The 15,991-nt window shown below is 41.1% G+C and overlaps 1 protein-coding gene across 1 annotated transcript; it reads left to right on the top strand.

The window, feature by feature from the left end:
* The first annotated feature begins 10,770 nt into the window (after positions 1 to 10,770).
* On the top strand, positions 10,771 to 15,662 carry LOC122293844. The gene is made up of 3 exons (XM_043102292.1): positions 10,771 to 12,175; positions 12,502 to 14,370; positions 14,467 to 15,662. Exons 1-3 carry the CDS (start codon positions 10,771 to 10,773, stop codon positions 15,660 to 15,662), a joined length of 4,470 nt encoding a protein of 1,489 aa, XP_042958226.1.
* Positions 15,663 to 15,991: the final 329 nt, after the last annotated feature.

Consider the following 15,991-nt stretch of genomic DNA (forward strand, 5'->3'; position numbering starts at 1 on the left):
GTTTTGGTAAAAGTAGGAAACTGGATCCGAGATATGTTGGCCCTTTTCAGATTTTGGAGAAGGTAGGGTCTGTCGCTTATAGAATTGTTTTGCCAGAATATTTTGGGGAAATTCACGATGTCTTCCATGTATCGTCCTTGAAGAAGAGTTTTGGACAACAAGAGCCGCGCTTTGTCGACCCAAAGCATATTCAGCTGCAACTGGATCTTACTTATGAGGTTGTTCCTTCGCAAATTATGGATTGGAAAGAGCAACAATTGAGATCCAAGACGATACCTTTGGTAAAGGTGGCATGGGGAGATCCGATAGCTCAAGATTTCTCTTGGGAGAGAGAAGCAGACATGAGAGAGCAGTATCCCTATTTGTTTGAGTAAATGACGGTACATTTCTTAAACTTGGTCTCCGTGGAATCATGTGGCTTGCTTCAAGTTAGTGTTTGATCTTGCAAATTTCGAGGACGAAATTTATTTTAAGGGGGGAAGGATGTGATACTCCGTTTCTACGTGTATTTTCACTGAATGAGTATTTTAATTTAATTAAAATATTAGTTCTTTTATTTTAAATTATTGTATTTTAATTGGATTTATTTAATTGTAATATTTGTTTTGTGGAGCTTTCTTAATATTAATTATCGTTTTAAGTTTAAATTACTGTGTAATTTATTTTAGTTTGTTTTTAGATTTAAAATTTAGTTGTTAGTTTTTACTAATTATTTATTATATTTTAGCTTGATGTGGTGGTTAAATTATTTTAGTCGTTTAATACCTTTTAAAATTATTTTCGTCGAATCAGTTTTTGGACTCCAGAGGTGAGGATTGGACCTCATTTCTTTTGCCCATCTTTTCTTTTCTCTTTTTCTTTCTCTCTTTTCCTTTTCTTTTTCTTTTCTTTCTTTTCTTTTTTTCTTCTTTTTCCTTCTTCTTCCCCGTCGTTCTTCTCCCTCGCGCGATACATTCTCTCTCTCCTCACTATCGCCGTTTTTCTTCTCTGCCCAGACCCCCGCTGTCCAGCCACTATGGCCTACACCATCCACCCAGTTTTCTTCCCCTCCGACTGGTGAACCTCACCACCAAATTTCACCTCCATCTGAGCCACCGTTAGCCGCCATGAGCTCCTCCAAACCACACGGTTTTTCCTCCATTCCGCCGCCGTCGTTCCACCTCTGGCCACCATTTCTTCACCATATCATCACCGACCTCTTGCCGTCCTAAACTACCCATTTTTAGCTCAGATCTGTTGCCGGAGCAACCCCCACGAGCTCATCTTTGTTTTGCCATTTTTTCGCTTCCACCGCCACCCACGGCCAACTCTCACTTCCATTAGCTTCATAAACACCTCTAGACCATTCCCTATCAATTCCAAGTCTTGGTTTATCCCCGTTCGAAAGTGGGTATTTTACAACCCACAGCCACAGTGTATTTTACACTGTTACGTTGTTTTTTCTCCGCCGTTTGCAGCTCCTTGATCTTTCAAAAATTATTATATAGCGCTTTAAGTATTTTTCAAACTCTATTTTTAGATTTAAATATATTATTGCTTTTACAATAAATTCATTGACTGGTTGGTTATTCCGGACTGAGTCTGAGGAGTCAGGGGTCGGATGGATTTGAGGACGGAGTTGTTTGGTTGTTGTTGATGTTGCGATTTTTTGGATGAATTGTATCTTGAGGTGTGCATTGCATGGTGCATTCATGTGCATGTATTAAATTGAGAAAAACTGGTTTTATTTGTGTAAATGGATTTTCAGGTGCGTGTGTATCACGACCCCAAGTCGGGATGGGGTATTATCTCAGTGGAGCTCCTCTGGTCACTCGGGAGTGGATAATACTGAGTGACATCCTCTGGTCACGACCGAATTGCACGATACGGTAACGCTATCGTGTCGACTCTGTGGTCCCTAGGCTAGCGAGGACTAGAGGATAGCCTGGTCCAGGTATGCGCTGGGCGCGAGACTAGGTATCGCTCGTTTAGGTGTCACATGCGTAGTCATTACCTGCGGTGTGGCACAGAAGCCAGAGTGTGCGGATGATCCATAGGGGAGATCATGGTGCATGCAATAAATTGGAACGGGTTTTGGTTATTGGATACGGGCCATTTTCTGGGAAAATGACGAGGTTATGTTTGAGGTTATTGTGATCCATTTTCTGGGAAAATGGTGGTTTTCTTGGTTTGGGCCATTATCTGGGATAATGGCAAGAACTGGTTTTAAAGGATATGTGTTAGGCCAAAATGGGTTTTTTGGCGTGCATGGAAAAATGTGGATTTATGGGACATGTGCATTTGGCATTATTTCATGCATATTGTTGAGTTCAATATATTTTTATCTTGTGGCGTTTGGATTATTACTTACCTGTGGCACCATTTTGGTACCGTAGATTTTGATGCAGATGTCGAGGAGGAGGAGGAGGCTGAGCCCGAGGAGGCGGCTCCGCCAGATTTTTGATTTGGAGTTTTTATGTCTTGTATTATGGTTTCGAAACTATATTTGAGACTTGTAATATTTTATTATGTGTGCTTTGAACGAGTTTGTATTCGAACAAAAAAATTCTGGTACTTAGTTATAAGACTTTTATTATCCGCTGCGTGATTTTATGGTACACTTGTTGCATGTACACACACTTGGCACTTGGCGATGGGATGTGTGACCCGTGTTGTCATCATCCCGACGCTTCGATTTCCACGTGTCTGTACGTGGGAGTTGGGGGCGTCACATGGGTGTTCTGGACGTATACGGAAAGGAAAAGAAAAAAAGAGGCTGTTCGGTGGATTTTATGGGAGAAAAAAAAAAAAAGACGAGATATTATATCTTTTGGGTGGAAAAGGAATTCAGCAAGGTAGTAGTCGTATCTAAATCCGATGCTGCAAATGTGTGATAGTCAAGCAGAATCAAATAAATTTGATGTCAGTTGGTACAGCTAATTTGGAGTGGAGTGGAGTCTGGCGTCTTGGAATCATGAAAATATATATATATATATTGCTTGCTCTATCATTCAAGGAGAGGATGGGCACTGACATTAGAGTTGGGTGGGGAGTTGAGGGAGAGTCGGCTGGGATTAATTTTTCTGGCAGGAGTGTTGGTCGATTTGAATGATTTTATTTTTGCTGGCTCTACTCTCTTATGTTGAAGTGGAGAGGTGTCATGCTTAAGTTGGATTGGAGGGAGAGTCGGCTGGGATTAATTTACGTGTAGGGACGTGGGAGTGTGAAGGTCGGTGCTTGAGTTTTGATTGAAGAGAGAGTCGGTCAGTTCTTGGAGGGAGTTGGATGTGGAGGAACGTTGAAGAAAGGGAGTGGAATAAATTCAGTGTGAGAGGGAGGTTGGAATTAAAAGAGAGCAACGGAGGTGGGTTGTGAAAGAAAGGAGAGAGGGACGTGGAAGTATTTGAGAGAAGTCGGTCGGTGAGGGAAATAAAGGGAGAGTCGGTGGTGATTTATGAGGGGTGATTTATTGGGATTTGAAGGGAGAGTTTGTCTGTGAAGACATATCAAAGAGGTTGGATTGGAAGGTGTGTGTCGGTCGGTTGAGAGAGAGTCGGTCAGTGAGGATTTTTTGGCTGAGTAAAGTCGGACGTGTAGGGAGAGGGACGTTTTGAGTGGAAGAGTCGGTCGGCTGGGATTAATTTTCCAGAGAGAGTGCTTTTTGTTTCCAAGGGAAAGACGTGTATAAGGGGAGTTGAGAGTCGGTCGGTGCTTGAGTTTTCATTTAAGGGAGAGTTGGTTGGTTGGAGTTTTATTTGGCTGAGTAGAGTATTAACGTTGGGTTGGTTCGGACGAAGAACAGAGGAGCGGCTGGGTTCATTTCTATTTTCTATAGTTCAGTGACGACATGGGTTTTATTCTCTCGGCGTCGACTGGGTTCCAAATTTTATTGCTTTTAAGTTGTTTTCTAGTATTTTTTGTGTTTTATTATTTTAGTTTTCTAATGGAGAATATTTATGTGATTTCTATAACACTTGTGATGAACATGGTTGGCTAAATTTTCATACTAAGGTTAGAGGTGAAGTTTAATTATTTAAATATTGTTTTCCGATCAACGTAAAATTTATTTTGTGAGCTTGATCGATTGAAGGGTTTTATTATTGGATATTTTGATTATCTAAATATTTATCTTGATTCATTGTGATTTCCGAATACAGTGAATGCTTGAGGAATCCCTTTGATATTCAAATAGATTTGTGAATGTTTTAATCGTCAATCGTTCATGCTCAATCATTAGCGACTTTTTTTTCTTGATCTTAAATACTAAATCTTCCAATTAAACGGAATCATTATTCTAGTTTAATTGAAGTAAATCGATCGGAAACAATATTATAAATTAGTAGACGGATCCTCGAAACCTTAGTCTTTCTCCATATCAATTCATTTTATCATTTTAGTTTGATTAAGTTATTTTACAAATCTTCATCTCAATAATTTTATTTTATATTCGATTGCATGTTTCTTTTAGTAATTTGTTTTCATTGTTTGAATTTATTTTCTTTACCATAAAAGTCAATCCATGTGGATTCGATCCTGTGAGGTACTACAACACCTGTATACTTACACAAGCTTGACATTTGGACTTACTTTGACTCACTTGCCCTTTCACTCTAGTAAATGCATGCATGCCAAACTTTGAGGTGTTTTGGGCTCTAGAATTATTATATCCTTGCTCCTCCAAATTGAGCCTTTACTACGACTGATCTGGGTTATTGAAATACTGAAGGAAGGTGTGCATGCTACCTGTTTGTACAAATTCCATAGTGGGAAAACAGAAGCAAGTGATTCTAGAAATATTCCTCTCTTTTCATTGATTTCATTTTCACAGTGAGTAGTCCTTTTATAGACAATTGATGACCAATACAGAGTACATCTTCTAATGAAAATATGACAACTATACTAAACGGTTACAGAGAATATTCTAGAGCATGTACAAAAATCATTCTTTTGATCCATGCTTTCTGGAGGCATTGTTTTCTATTTTTTATTCTTGTTGTGAGGGCTCTATAGCCTTAATACTTTCTCACGAGTCAAGCGGCACAGCTGTGATGTTGAGGCTTGACCGTAGATGTTGAAAATGGGCTGTAGAGAGTGGTTTAGTGAGGATGTATGGGAGTTGATCCCTGTTGAAATAAAAGACACCTGTAGTGTCTTGGTAGCTACCCTTTCTCTGACAAAGTGGTAGTCTAAGTCCACATGTTTGGTCCTAGAATGTAGTATTGGCTAATAAGTAAGTGGCTCCTAAGTTATCACACCATAGGAGAGGGGGTCGTTGAGGAAAATGCCAAGTTCCTTGAGTAAGGATTGCAGCCATAGGATCTCACAAGTGGTGTTGGCCACTGATTTGTATTCAGCCTCTGTAGAAGATTGAGGGATTGTTGGCTGTTTTTTCGATCCCCAGGAGACAAGATGAGTCCCAAAGTAAACACAGAATCCACTAGTGGATCGTCAATCATCAGGGCACCCAGCCCAATCAGCATCACAAATGGAAAACAAAGTGGAAGAAGAGGAAGACTAAAAATGAAGACCGTAAGACGTAGTGTGATTAAGATAACGCAAGATGCGTTTGATAGCATGCCAGTGGGGCTGGCGTGGACAGTGCATGTGTTGACAGACATGGTTGACAGCAAAGGAGATGTTAGGATGTGTAAAGGCAAGGTATTGTAAGCTGCCTACTACACTCCTGTACAAGGATGGGTCCTCAAAAGTGTTACCATCCTGTGCATTAATTTTAACAAAGGAGAACATTGGTGTGCACACTGGTTTCAAGTTGTGAATGTTTTGACAAGGAGGTTGTGAATGTATTTTGACTAAGTGAGACATAAACCAGAGAAGACTCGACTAACTTCTGTGCCAAGAAACTAATGTAATTCTCCTAAGTGTTTGATAGGAAAATGAGAACCTAGAGATCGGATAAAGTCAGAAATAAGAACACTACTTGAACCAGTCACAATTATATCATCCAAGTAAATTAATATATACAAACAATCAGTGGAATTTTTGAAAATGAAAAGGGATGAGTTTGACAGAAAGTAAGCAATTTATCAGTTAATTTGGCAAACTAGGCCCAAAGGGCCTGTTTTAAACCATAAAGGAATTTTCGAAACTTACAAACATGAGTTGGTTGATCTAGATGAATGAACCCCAGCTGTTGTTGCATGAACATGGCTTCTTCAAGGTCTCCGTGGAGAAATGCATTTTGGACGTCTAGTTGGTGAAAGGCCCAGTGAGAAGTAACAGCAATGGAGATGAGTAGACGGATGTTGACGGGCTTGACGACAGGGCTGAATGTTTTAAAGTAGTCTAGGTCGGGTTGTTGATGGAATCCCTTGGCCAAAAGGCATAACATGTGACGCTCAAGGGATCCATCAGCCCTACATTTGGTTTTCAGTATCCATTTAGAACCAAGGACATTGTAGTGGGGAGAGAAGGGAACAAGATCCCAGGTGTATTTTGCAACAACGCCTGAAACTCGAGGTGCATGGTAGACCTCCAGTCAGGATACTTGGAGGCTTCAGTAAACAAGGTAGGTTCCTTAGGGATAGGAAGGGACAGGTTGGATGATAAAGATGAGGAAATGGTAAGCGAAAGTGTGGGTTTCAGATTTTGCCATGGACCGGTTCCATCAGAGTGAATACGTGGACATTGGATGTTGGATTTGGACTGTGTGACCATGGGGTGAGTAGGTTCAGGAACAGGGGTAGGAAGAGGGAGTACATGTGGTGCCGTAGAAAGGATTGGTGATGGGGAGGATTCAAGAGAGGTGGGAGTAGGCAGTGAAGATTGAGTATGCAGAGAAGGAGACAATGACCTAGAATTTGGGGAAGATGAAGGAGAGTCTGGGTTCTGGAGGTTATTGGATTGAGTGAGTAGGCTTATGGGTAATGGTATTGTGGGCGGTGAAGGTGAGTAGCGTTGGTGGGCCGGGGATAGTGGATTTGAAGGATAAGAAGGCCCAGGTGTTAGAGATGAGACAGAGAGACAGGGAGGCCCGGATGAAGGTTTTGGGTCAGGAGGAGTAGTAAAAGGAAACTGATTCTCAAAGAATTGGATGTCTCTGGAAATGTATCTGCTGCCCAAAGTCAAATGGAGGCAAATATAACCTTTGCGATCTAAGCTGTACACCAGAAATACACATGGCATGGAACAGAAGTCTATTTTATGCTTGTTAAAGGGCCGCCTCAGATTGGGCTAGCATAGAGAGCCAAAGACACAAAGAAAGGAGTAGTTGGGTACCTGGCCCATTAGGAGTTCAAAAGGGGACTGATTAGCAAGAGGGGGTGTAGGCATGCAGTTAATGAGGAAGGTGGAAGAAAGGAATGCTTCAACCCAATATTTTTGGGGCATTAACGCATGGGATAGCAAGGAAATGCCTCTCTCGACTATATGTCGATGACGACATTCAACGGTGTCATTTTGTTGGTGAAAATATGGACAAGTGACCCTATGCGTAATTCCTAATTTCTGAAAAATGGTTTTGAGGGGATGAAATTCACCACCCCAATCGGTTTGAAATGAAATGATGTTAGTGGAGAAGAAATTTGTAACTCACTGAACAAACGCAAGAACAATCGAAGACACATTGGATTTAGATTGTAAGGTAAACTGCCATATATATTTAGTATGATCATCAACTATGGATAGATAATATTGGCAACCAATGGAAGATAAAACTGGGGCTGGGCCCCATACATCAAAAAACAAAAGATTAAAGGGCTTCGGAGACCGGGTTGGGGAAGATGGATGAGGGAGCGTGGCCTTGGCCTAGACACACATTGTGCAGTGGCGAAGCCCATTATTGGAGTGCGGTAAGTGAAAGCTAGAGATGGTTAAGGTAGTGATTCGAGGGGAAGGATGTCCTAAGCGAAGATGCCAGAGATGAGCTGTGTTGTGGGAACTGATGAATGCTTGAAGGGGTGATGATGATGAAGGTGAAGTTGATGCCGTGGAGGAGGGTAGAACGTACAAATTTTGCTCAACAGGACCCCAAGGCAGCACCGCCTGGGTACAAGAAACCTTCACAACAACAAAATTAGCATGAAATTCAAAGTAAGCATGATTATCAAGATAAAATTGTTGAACATAAAGTAAATTTTGACAGAGAGAAGGAACATGAAGGAGTTGGTTTAAGGGATAGTTTCCAGTGAGGGAGCTGAGTTGAGCAGAGCCGACATTTTGGATGGGCAAGGAGGAGCCATCATCGATGCTGATTTGGTTTGAGCCCTAGTAAGGTGACGATCCAAGGTTCAGATTAGTGTACTCGGGAGTGAAATGATGCGTGGCATCTGTGTCAGGGAACCACGAATTCATCAATGTAGAAGGGGGCAACACTGTGGAGTTGGCAGCCAAGGAGGAGGGAGCCGATGCCTGATAAGAGTGGTCAAAGCGATATTAATAGTTAATCGCTAGGTGACCAAGCTTGTTGCACACTTGACACGTGGGGTGATGAGGAGAAAAATTTTGGTTGGGTTGAGAAGGGCCACGAGGACCAGAGTAGCCCCCACGATGGAAACCGTGACCTTGACGTCCCCCACGATGAGAGGAAAAGCATCAACAAGGGGAAAATTAGGGGGAATTTGGTGGTCGGAGTCCTGTAAAATTAGCTGATAGAGAAGATCCCGAGAGGAGAGCTTGAGTTTGATGGGAGAGACGAGACTCGTGAGTAAACAGAGAGCTACATAGTTGATGGATGGAAATAGGATCTGCTTTGGTAGTGAGGGAAGTGACTAGAGATTCATAGTCTGTACCTAAGCCCATGAAAAGGCAAATGGTGAATTCAAGATCGAAGAGAGGGTGGCCAGCAGCATCAAGAGAGGATGCAAGGTTTTTGGTCTTGTTGAAATACTCAGCCATGGTTTTAGAACCTTTCTTTAATGTGGCCAGTTGGTATTTGGTATGCATGATGTGAGCAGAAGATTGGGCTGAAAAAATATTTTGGAGAGTAGTCCATACTTCGTGGGAAGTAGAACAGTCAAGAACTTGAGTAAGAAGAGATTCAGATAGGGAAGAGGTGAGTGCCAAAATGATGAGTTGATCTTGAATGAGCCATTAGGAGTGAGCAAGGTTAGGTTTATCATTGATAGTGAGGGCCATCTACATATCCAAAAACTTGGTGTCCTTTGAGGAAGGGGACTATTTGGGCCTTCCAAAGTATATAGTTCTCTAGAGTGAGTTTGAGAGTAATAGAGTGAGAGACAGCGGTGGTGATGGAGGAAGGAATGGGGGGAAGGGGATTTTTCTCAAGGGATTCCATGGTTTGGGCAGACGTGGGTCTTTAGGCTCTAGATACCATATTGAAATACTGAAGGAAGGTGTGCATACTACCTGTTTGTACAAATTCCATAGTGGGGAAACAGAAGCAGTGATTCTAGAAATATTCCTCTCTTTTCATTGATTTCATTTACACAATGAGTAGTCCTTTTATAGACAAGTGATGACCAATACAAAGTACATCTTCTAATGAAAATATGACAGCTGTACTAAACGTTACAAAGAATATTCTAGAACTTGTACAAAAATCATTCTTTCAAGCCATGCTTTCTGGAGGAATTGTTTTCTATTTTTGATTCTTGTTGTGAGGGCTCTATAGCCTTAATACGAGTAATATGAAAAGAAGGTTATTGTCTACTTACCTTGTCAATTAATGTAATATACAATTAATGACACGCAAAATGGAGAAAATCATCACCTTCTTGTGTAATAGGAGAATAAATATTATAACTTCTAGCATCCCTCGCTACAATAGTAGGGCCTACGTACGTTAATAGCCACACTCAGCCTCAATATGAGCATTTTTCTAAAGATAGATTTGTGTTAGCATTAGGGGTGTAAAAAAAAAAAAATCGGTGAAAAAAAAAACCTGTGAACTGGTAGACCGGACCAAACCGGTGGGATTGGTTCGGTCCCGAGTTTGGTTCAGTCCGGTACCGGTTTTATTTTTCTTAAAACCGGTCAAAATCGGTCCGGTTCCGATTTTTTTTTTCTAAAACCGGACCGGTTCTTATATATATAATTTAATTTTTTCTATTGTACATAATTTTTATATATAATATATAATTATATATAAAATAGTTTTTTTTATATAATATACTACAATATATTATCACTATAGTATTATATACTATAATGTACTATATTATATATATATAAATATATATATTATATTCTATATAATATAGTACATTAAAATCAAAAAACTGGACCGGATACCGATAAAATTGTACCAGTTTATGAGGGTAATCAGTGTGTAATCGGTTTTAGAAAATGTAAAATTGGTACATACCAGTTCGGTTATAAATTTTGTTCAAAACCAGACCGGTTACACCCCTATTTAGCATAACCTTAATTTCATTATTTGATTAAGGACATAATGATATAAAGTCAACGTAACTTGACATTGCCCTAAAATCAACATTCTTAATGTTTTCTGAAAGAAACGTGAAGAAAAGCAAAAATGGTGTGCCACTAAATATTTTTTGCTTATAAACACGTACAAGTAGCTAGGTAAAATAAAACCCAAAGACATACATCTTTAGTACCATGAGTTTATCATATATTTGGTTGATATGGGGATATTCTTGCATGTAGAAAGTATCAGTAGCAGTGAAGTCCAGACTAGTCTAATAGTGTACTGGTGGAGCTCCAAATGGTTGATATGTGGATATTCCCGCATGTATCCGGTCATGGATAAAAGAGTCTTTATGTTATAAAACTTGCCATACGTAAAAAACTTTCCATATACGCTCTGCTAGGGTTCGTGTTTGGTCTCCGCTAGGTGGTCTCATCTGCTGCATGGCGGCCCCTGATGGCCCGCCGCCCATGGCAGCCCCGGCCAGGTCCTTCGCCGATCTCATCTCTGCAGTGCCTCAACCACTACCGGAGATGGAGGTCCCTTTCCATCAGCCAAAAACCATCGACGGTGAACTGGTTTTCACGTTTTCAGTGGAGGAGATTGAGAAACTTGCACAGCCGTTTCTGTTTTCCATTGTTCTGAAATTCCTCCGGCAAAGGCCATCTTTAGATGCAGTTAGAGCCTTCATCCGAAATCAGTGGGGGTTGTCCAGCATGCCTATCGTTTCAGCGATGCAGCGTCCACGCCATGTCTTCGTTCGGATGGCTAACGAGATGGACTTCAATAAGGCCCTGTCCAGAGAATCTTGTGAGGTAAATGGCATCTTCTACCGGCCTTTTGCATGGACACCAAAATTTGATGAAGACTATGAACCACCGTGTGTACCGGTTTGGGTGTTCTTGCCTGGGCTTCCACCGAGTTTTTACCAGCCTTCAGTTTTAAAGATGATCACAGCTCCCATTGGCAGGTTTATTAGATGTGATAATTCCACTACGTGTGCTACGCGTACAGATGGTGCTCGGATATGTCTGGAAGTAGACTCTTCAAAGGCTCCGATTAATTACTTTTGGATCCGTAAGCCTGGGGTCCCGAGAAGTAGACGGCAGGAGATTATTTTCAAGACGTTGCCGGCATATTGCTCCAGATGTAAATGTCAAGGACACAATGCTCAAACTTGCTGCAAGGATTCCGATCAGAAGAAGCAGACGAAAGCCTCAAAGAAATGGGTAAAAATAGATGTGAAGCCTTCGGAAGATAGGGTGACCGATCCTGTGATTTCGTGCAATGCCGAGAAAGAGATGCAACAGGAAGTTTTGGTGCATCAGGAAGTTGCTGCAGTGGTCGAGAGTCCCCTTACGTTGAAGGTTGACCTTGGTGGGAAGGAGGTCTTGGATGATGCAACTGGAAATGGGAACGTTGATAGCATGGAGGTGCAGCGTACTCAGGTGCACCAGCATGAAAAAGCCACGGTTTATGTAGGGGAGCCGAGTTCCTATAAGGATCAAGAGTTGGAGCATGGTGTGGGTTTGATGAGGGAAACGTGTGTGGCGAAAGGTGCTGGTTCGGTTTTGGGTATCACAGATAAGGAAGGGAGGTCTAACGATATTCCTCTTTTTCAAGTCACGGAACTTATGGAGGATGGGTCCAGTTTGCATGATGAGAATATGTTACAGGAGAAAGATGACGAGAATGTGGATAACTTGATCTCTACCGGATGCAATGATGAGGGCAATAAAGAGTTGGCTGCTGAAACACAATCGGATCATGAAGTTGAGAGAGTCTCTATGAAAGAGGATATGCAAAAAGATTATTCCACGGACTCGGAAGACATGACTAAAAATGCAGGTAAGTTTCTGAAAAGAAACTCTACCCGGGCTATTACTCGTCCTAAAAAGTTGAATTTATGATTAGTCCAATTCTATTTTGGAACATACGGGGAGTTCGCTCTTCCAAGTTGAGGTTGAGGAATATTATTAAAAAATTTAAGCCGAATATTATTGCTTTGGCTGAGCCTTTTTTGAGGGAAGATAAGATAACTACTCTCTTGGGAAAGTATAATTGTAATAGTTTTGTCACTAATGAGAGGCATAGTGGGAAAATTTGGTTGTTGTGGAACTCTGAGATATCTATATAGTGGTTGAATGGGTCGAACCAATTTGTTTCTGTGAAAGTTGAGGAGAACGGGTTTGTTTTTATTCTCACTATCGTCTATGCTAAGTGCAACCCTGTTGAAAGGAAGAATCTTTGGGAAGATCTGGTTGAGATGAGTAATGGAAATCTTCCGTGGATTCTCTGCGGCGATTTCAACATCATAAGAGAGGATTCGGAACGACGGGGGGGACTCCCTCGACCTTTTAATGCTATGGGGGATTTCAATATTTGCCTTCAAAACTGCGGGGTTATGGATATGAGATCACAAGGCGCGTTGATGACCTGGTGTAATGGCCAAAGCGGCTTGGCTCGTAGTTGGGCAAGGTTAGATCGTTGCTTTCTTAATTCTAATTTTCTTAATTGTTTTCCTAACGTCTTTTCTCAGGTTTTGTCTCGTTCTACCTCTGATCACTCTCCTTTAGTGATTCAAATAGGTGAGGACCCGTTCAGGTATGGGCCTAGCCCTTTTCGTTTCCAATTTATGTGGACTGACCATGCATATTTCCTTAGTTTCGTGGAGGGGAATTGGAATCAAGATGGGCTTGGTTCTGGTCTTTTTAAGTTATCCTTTACGCTTAAAAGACTTAAGGTGGCACTTAGGGATTGGAATCAACGTGTTTTTGGGAGAACAGATGTGATTATCAAAGATATTGAGCAGCGCATTGATCGCCTGGATAATAGCCTTCAGAACTCTTATTCTATTGAGGATGATAATGATCTCTTGGCTGCCAATTTGGAACTCTTAACTTGGAAGGGTCGGGAAAACATTCGTCTGTCTCATATGGCTAAGAAAAGATGGTTGATAGATGGGGATAATAATTCAAAATTTTTCCATGCTTATTTGAATGCTAAAAATCATAAGAGGGTTACTGATATGTTTCTTGCAGATGGTACTCATTTAAATAACCCTCTTGAGATTCATAAGGCCGCTGTTGAGTATTTTAAGCAGTTTTTGGGTGAGAATAGCCATTGTGAGTTTTCCAGTTTTCAGGATTTGATTTCCCCAGTGATTACCGCGGATGAGAATTTGATGCTTTGTAGTTCTCCTTCGATGGATGAAATTAAGGATGCTTTGTTCAGTATTCCTATTGACAGTAGCCTAGGTCCGGATGGTTTTGGTTCCGGTTTCTTTAGGTCCTGCTGGGAGATTGTTAAAGCAAATCTTTTGGAGGCGGTTTCTGAGTTCTTTCAACATCAGCTGCTCCCTAGATATTATTCAGCGTCTTTTATTGTTCTTATCCCAAAGGTGGAATCTCCTACAGGTTTTGACAAGTTTAGGCCTATCAGCTTGTGCTCTGTGGTTTATAAGATCTGTGCGAAAATTTTGGTGGGCCGCCTCACGAATGTGCTTCCTAAGATGATCTCCCAAGAGCAAGGGGCCTTTATTCCTGGTCGTAGCATTTTTGAAAATATAAGTCTTACACAGGAAATGGTCCATTCTATTAATAAAACCACTATAGGGGGTAATGTCTTGGTTAAGCTTGATATGTCCAAGGCTTATGATAGAGTTAATTGGAGGTTCCTTATTCAGGTTCTGGAGTCCTTTGGGTTTTCTCCTCAGTTTTGCGCTTTGATAAACCTTTGTATTTCCTCACCTTGGTATTCTATTATGATGAATGGTACTTCCTTGGGTTTCTTTAAGGGCGAGCGTGGTCTGAGGCAGGGTGATCCGCTGTCTCCTTACTTATTTGTCATTATGCAGGAGACACTATCTCGGTTGCTCAAGAATGCTTTTGAGAATGGTAAAATTGGCAAGTTTTCTCAAGCTAGAGGTACGCCTTTTGTTTCCCACCTTATGTATGCGGATGATATTATTATTTTCTCTAATGGTGGGAAGAAGTCTATGAGAGGGTTGATGGAGGTGCTTAATCTTTATGAGAAGTGGACAGGTCAGATTCTTAATAAAAATAAAAGTGCTATTTTGTTTTCAAAAAAAATATCTGATCCCAGGAAATCTTCTCTTCTTCATTTGACTGGTTTTTCAGAAGGATCTTTTCCCTTTAAATATCTGGGAGTTCCTATTGTGATGGGTCGTTTGAAGGTTTATGATTTTGGTGATCTGATTGGTAAATTTAATAAAAAAGTTGTAGGGTGGAAAATGAAATTGATTTCTACTGGGGGTTGTGTTATTCTTTTACGTCATGTTTTATCGAGCATGGCAACTCATCTCATGGTCGTCCTTCAGGTTCCCCATGGTGTTTATGTGGCGTTGAACAGGATTATGAGCTCCTTTTTTTGGGGTGATCTTGAGGGGAGAGGAAAGAGGAAGTGGGTGGCTTGGAAAAATATTTGTCATCCTACGGAGGAAGGCGGTTTGGGTATTCGGGATTTTGAGGAGATTCAGAGGGCCTTACATATGAAATTTGCTTGGCATTTAATTCAGGGGCATTCTTTATGGGCAGAATTTTTCAGAGGTAAGTATGTGAAAGGTAGTCACTTATCCCTTTTGAACCCTACTAAAGGAACTAGGTTTTGGAAAGCCATTGTGCATTGCATCCCGGAGGTTTTAAATAATTCTAAGTGGCTGGTGAGAGAAGGTAATGTTTCTTTTTGGTATGATAATTGGGCAGATGGGGGTCCTATTGGTGATCATTTTCCAGTTCTTGAGAGACCTTTGCTTCGAGTCAAAGAGTGTCGGCTTGATAATGGTTGGGATACCTCTCTTTTGGAAAGACTAGTTGGTTCACAAAAAGCCGAAGATCTGTTTCAGTTTTTGGCGACTAGGAAGGATGGTCAGGATATCCTTATTTGGATGAGGGATAATAATGGGGAGTTTAACACTAGAAGTGCTTGGGATTGTATCCGTGTGAGAGCTCCTTCGTTACCTTGGGCAAATTGGATTTGGCATACTCATATACCCAAGAAAATTTCTATTATGATGTGGAAGGCGTACCATAATTGTTTGAGTGTGGATGAGAAGATTAAGAATATTGGCATTCCTGTTGTTTCTAAATGTAATTGTTATGCTAGGGGACATATGGAGGATTTAAATCACGTTCTCTGTACAGGCGATTTTGCCAGATGTATTTGGAGGTTGGCAACGACCCATCTAGGTGTTCATATGGGTGTTTTCAATACTTGGAAGGAGCAAATTAATTTCTGGTTTCGGCGTGCTGGTAAGTCCTCTCAGTTAAGGTTTATCTTTGGCATTCTTCCTTCTATTGTTTCTTGGAGGCTTTAGGATAGACGTTGCAAAGCTCGGATGGAAGATAAAGTGGAGTCAGTTCAGTCTGTTTGGCATGTTATCAAGCTATGGATTCGAAGGATTATGTCGTTATTTATGAAAGTCGCTAGGATTTCTTTTCAAGATGAGGCTATTCTGAAAAGGTTGGAGATCCCAGTTGTATATCCTAGGCCCAGGCATATTCGTGTGATCAGGTGGAAACGGCCTCCCCAAGATTGGATGAAACTCAACTCGGATGGTAGTAGTTTAGGGAATCTAGGGCCGGCTGGCGCTGGGGGGGTTATTCGTGATAGTCTTGGTAGGTTGCACTCTGCTTACTCGGTTTT

The sequence above is a fragment of the Carya illinoinensis genome, chromosome 14 (genome assembly GCF_018687715.1).
Source record: "Carya illinoinensis cultivar Pawnee chromosome 14, C.illinoinensisPawnee_v1, whole genome shotgun sequence".
Lineage (NCBI taxonomy): Eukaryota > Viridiplantae > Streptophyta > Magnoliopsida > Fagales > Juglandaceae > Carya > Carya illinoinensis.

Coding starts and splice junctions, on each gene's coding strand:
- LOC122293844 (XM_043102292.1), top strand. CDS start 10,771: ATGGCGGCCCCTGATGGCCCGCCGCCCATGGCAGCCCCGGCCAGGTCC. Junction 12,176..12,501: donor AGACATGACTAAAAATGCAG/GTAAGTTTCTGA, acceptor TTTCTGTGAAAG/TTGAGGAGAACGGGTTTGTT. Junction 14,371..14,466: donor TCTTTATGAGAAGTGGACAG/GTCAGATTCTTA, acceptor CTGGTTTTTCAG/AAGGATCTTTTCCCTTTAAA.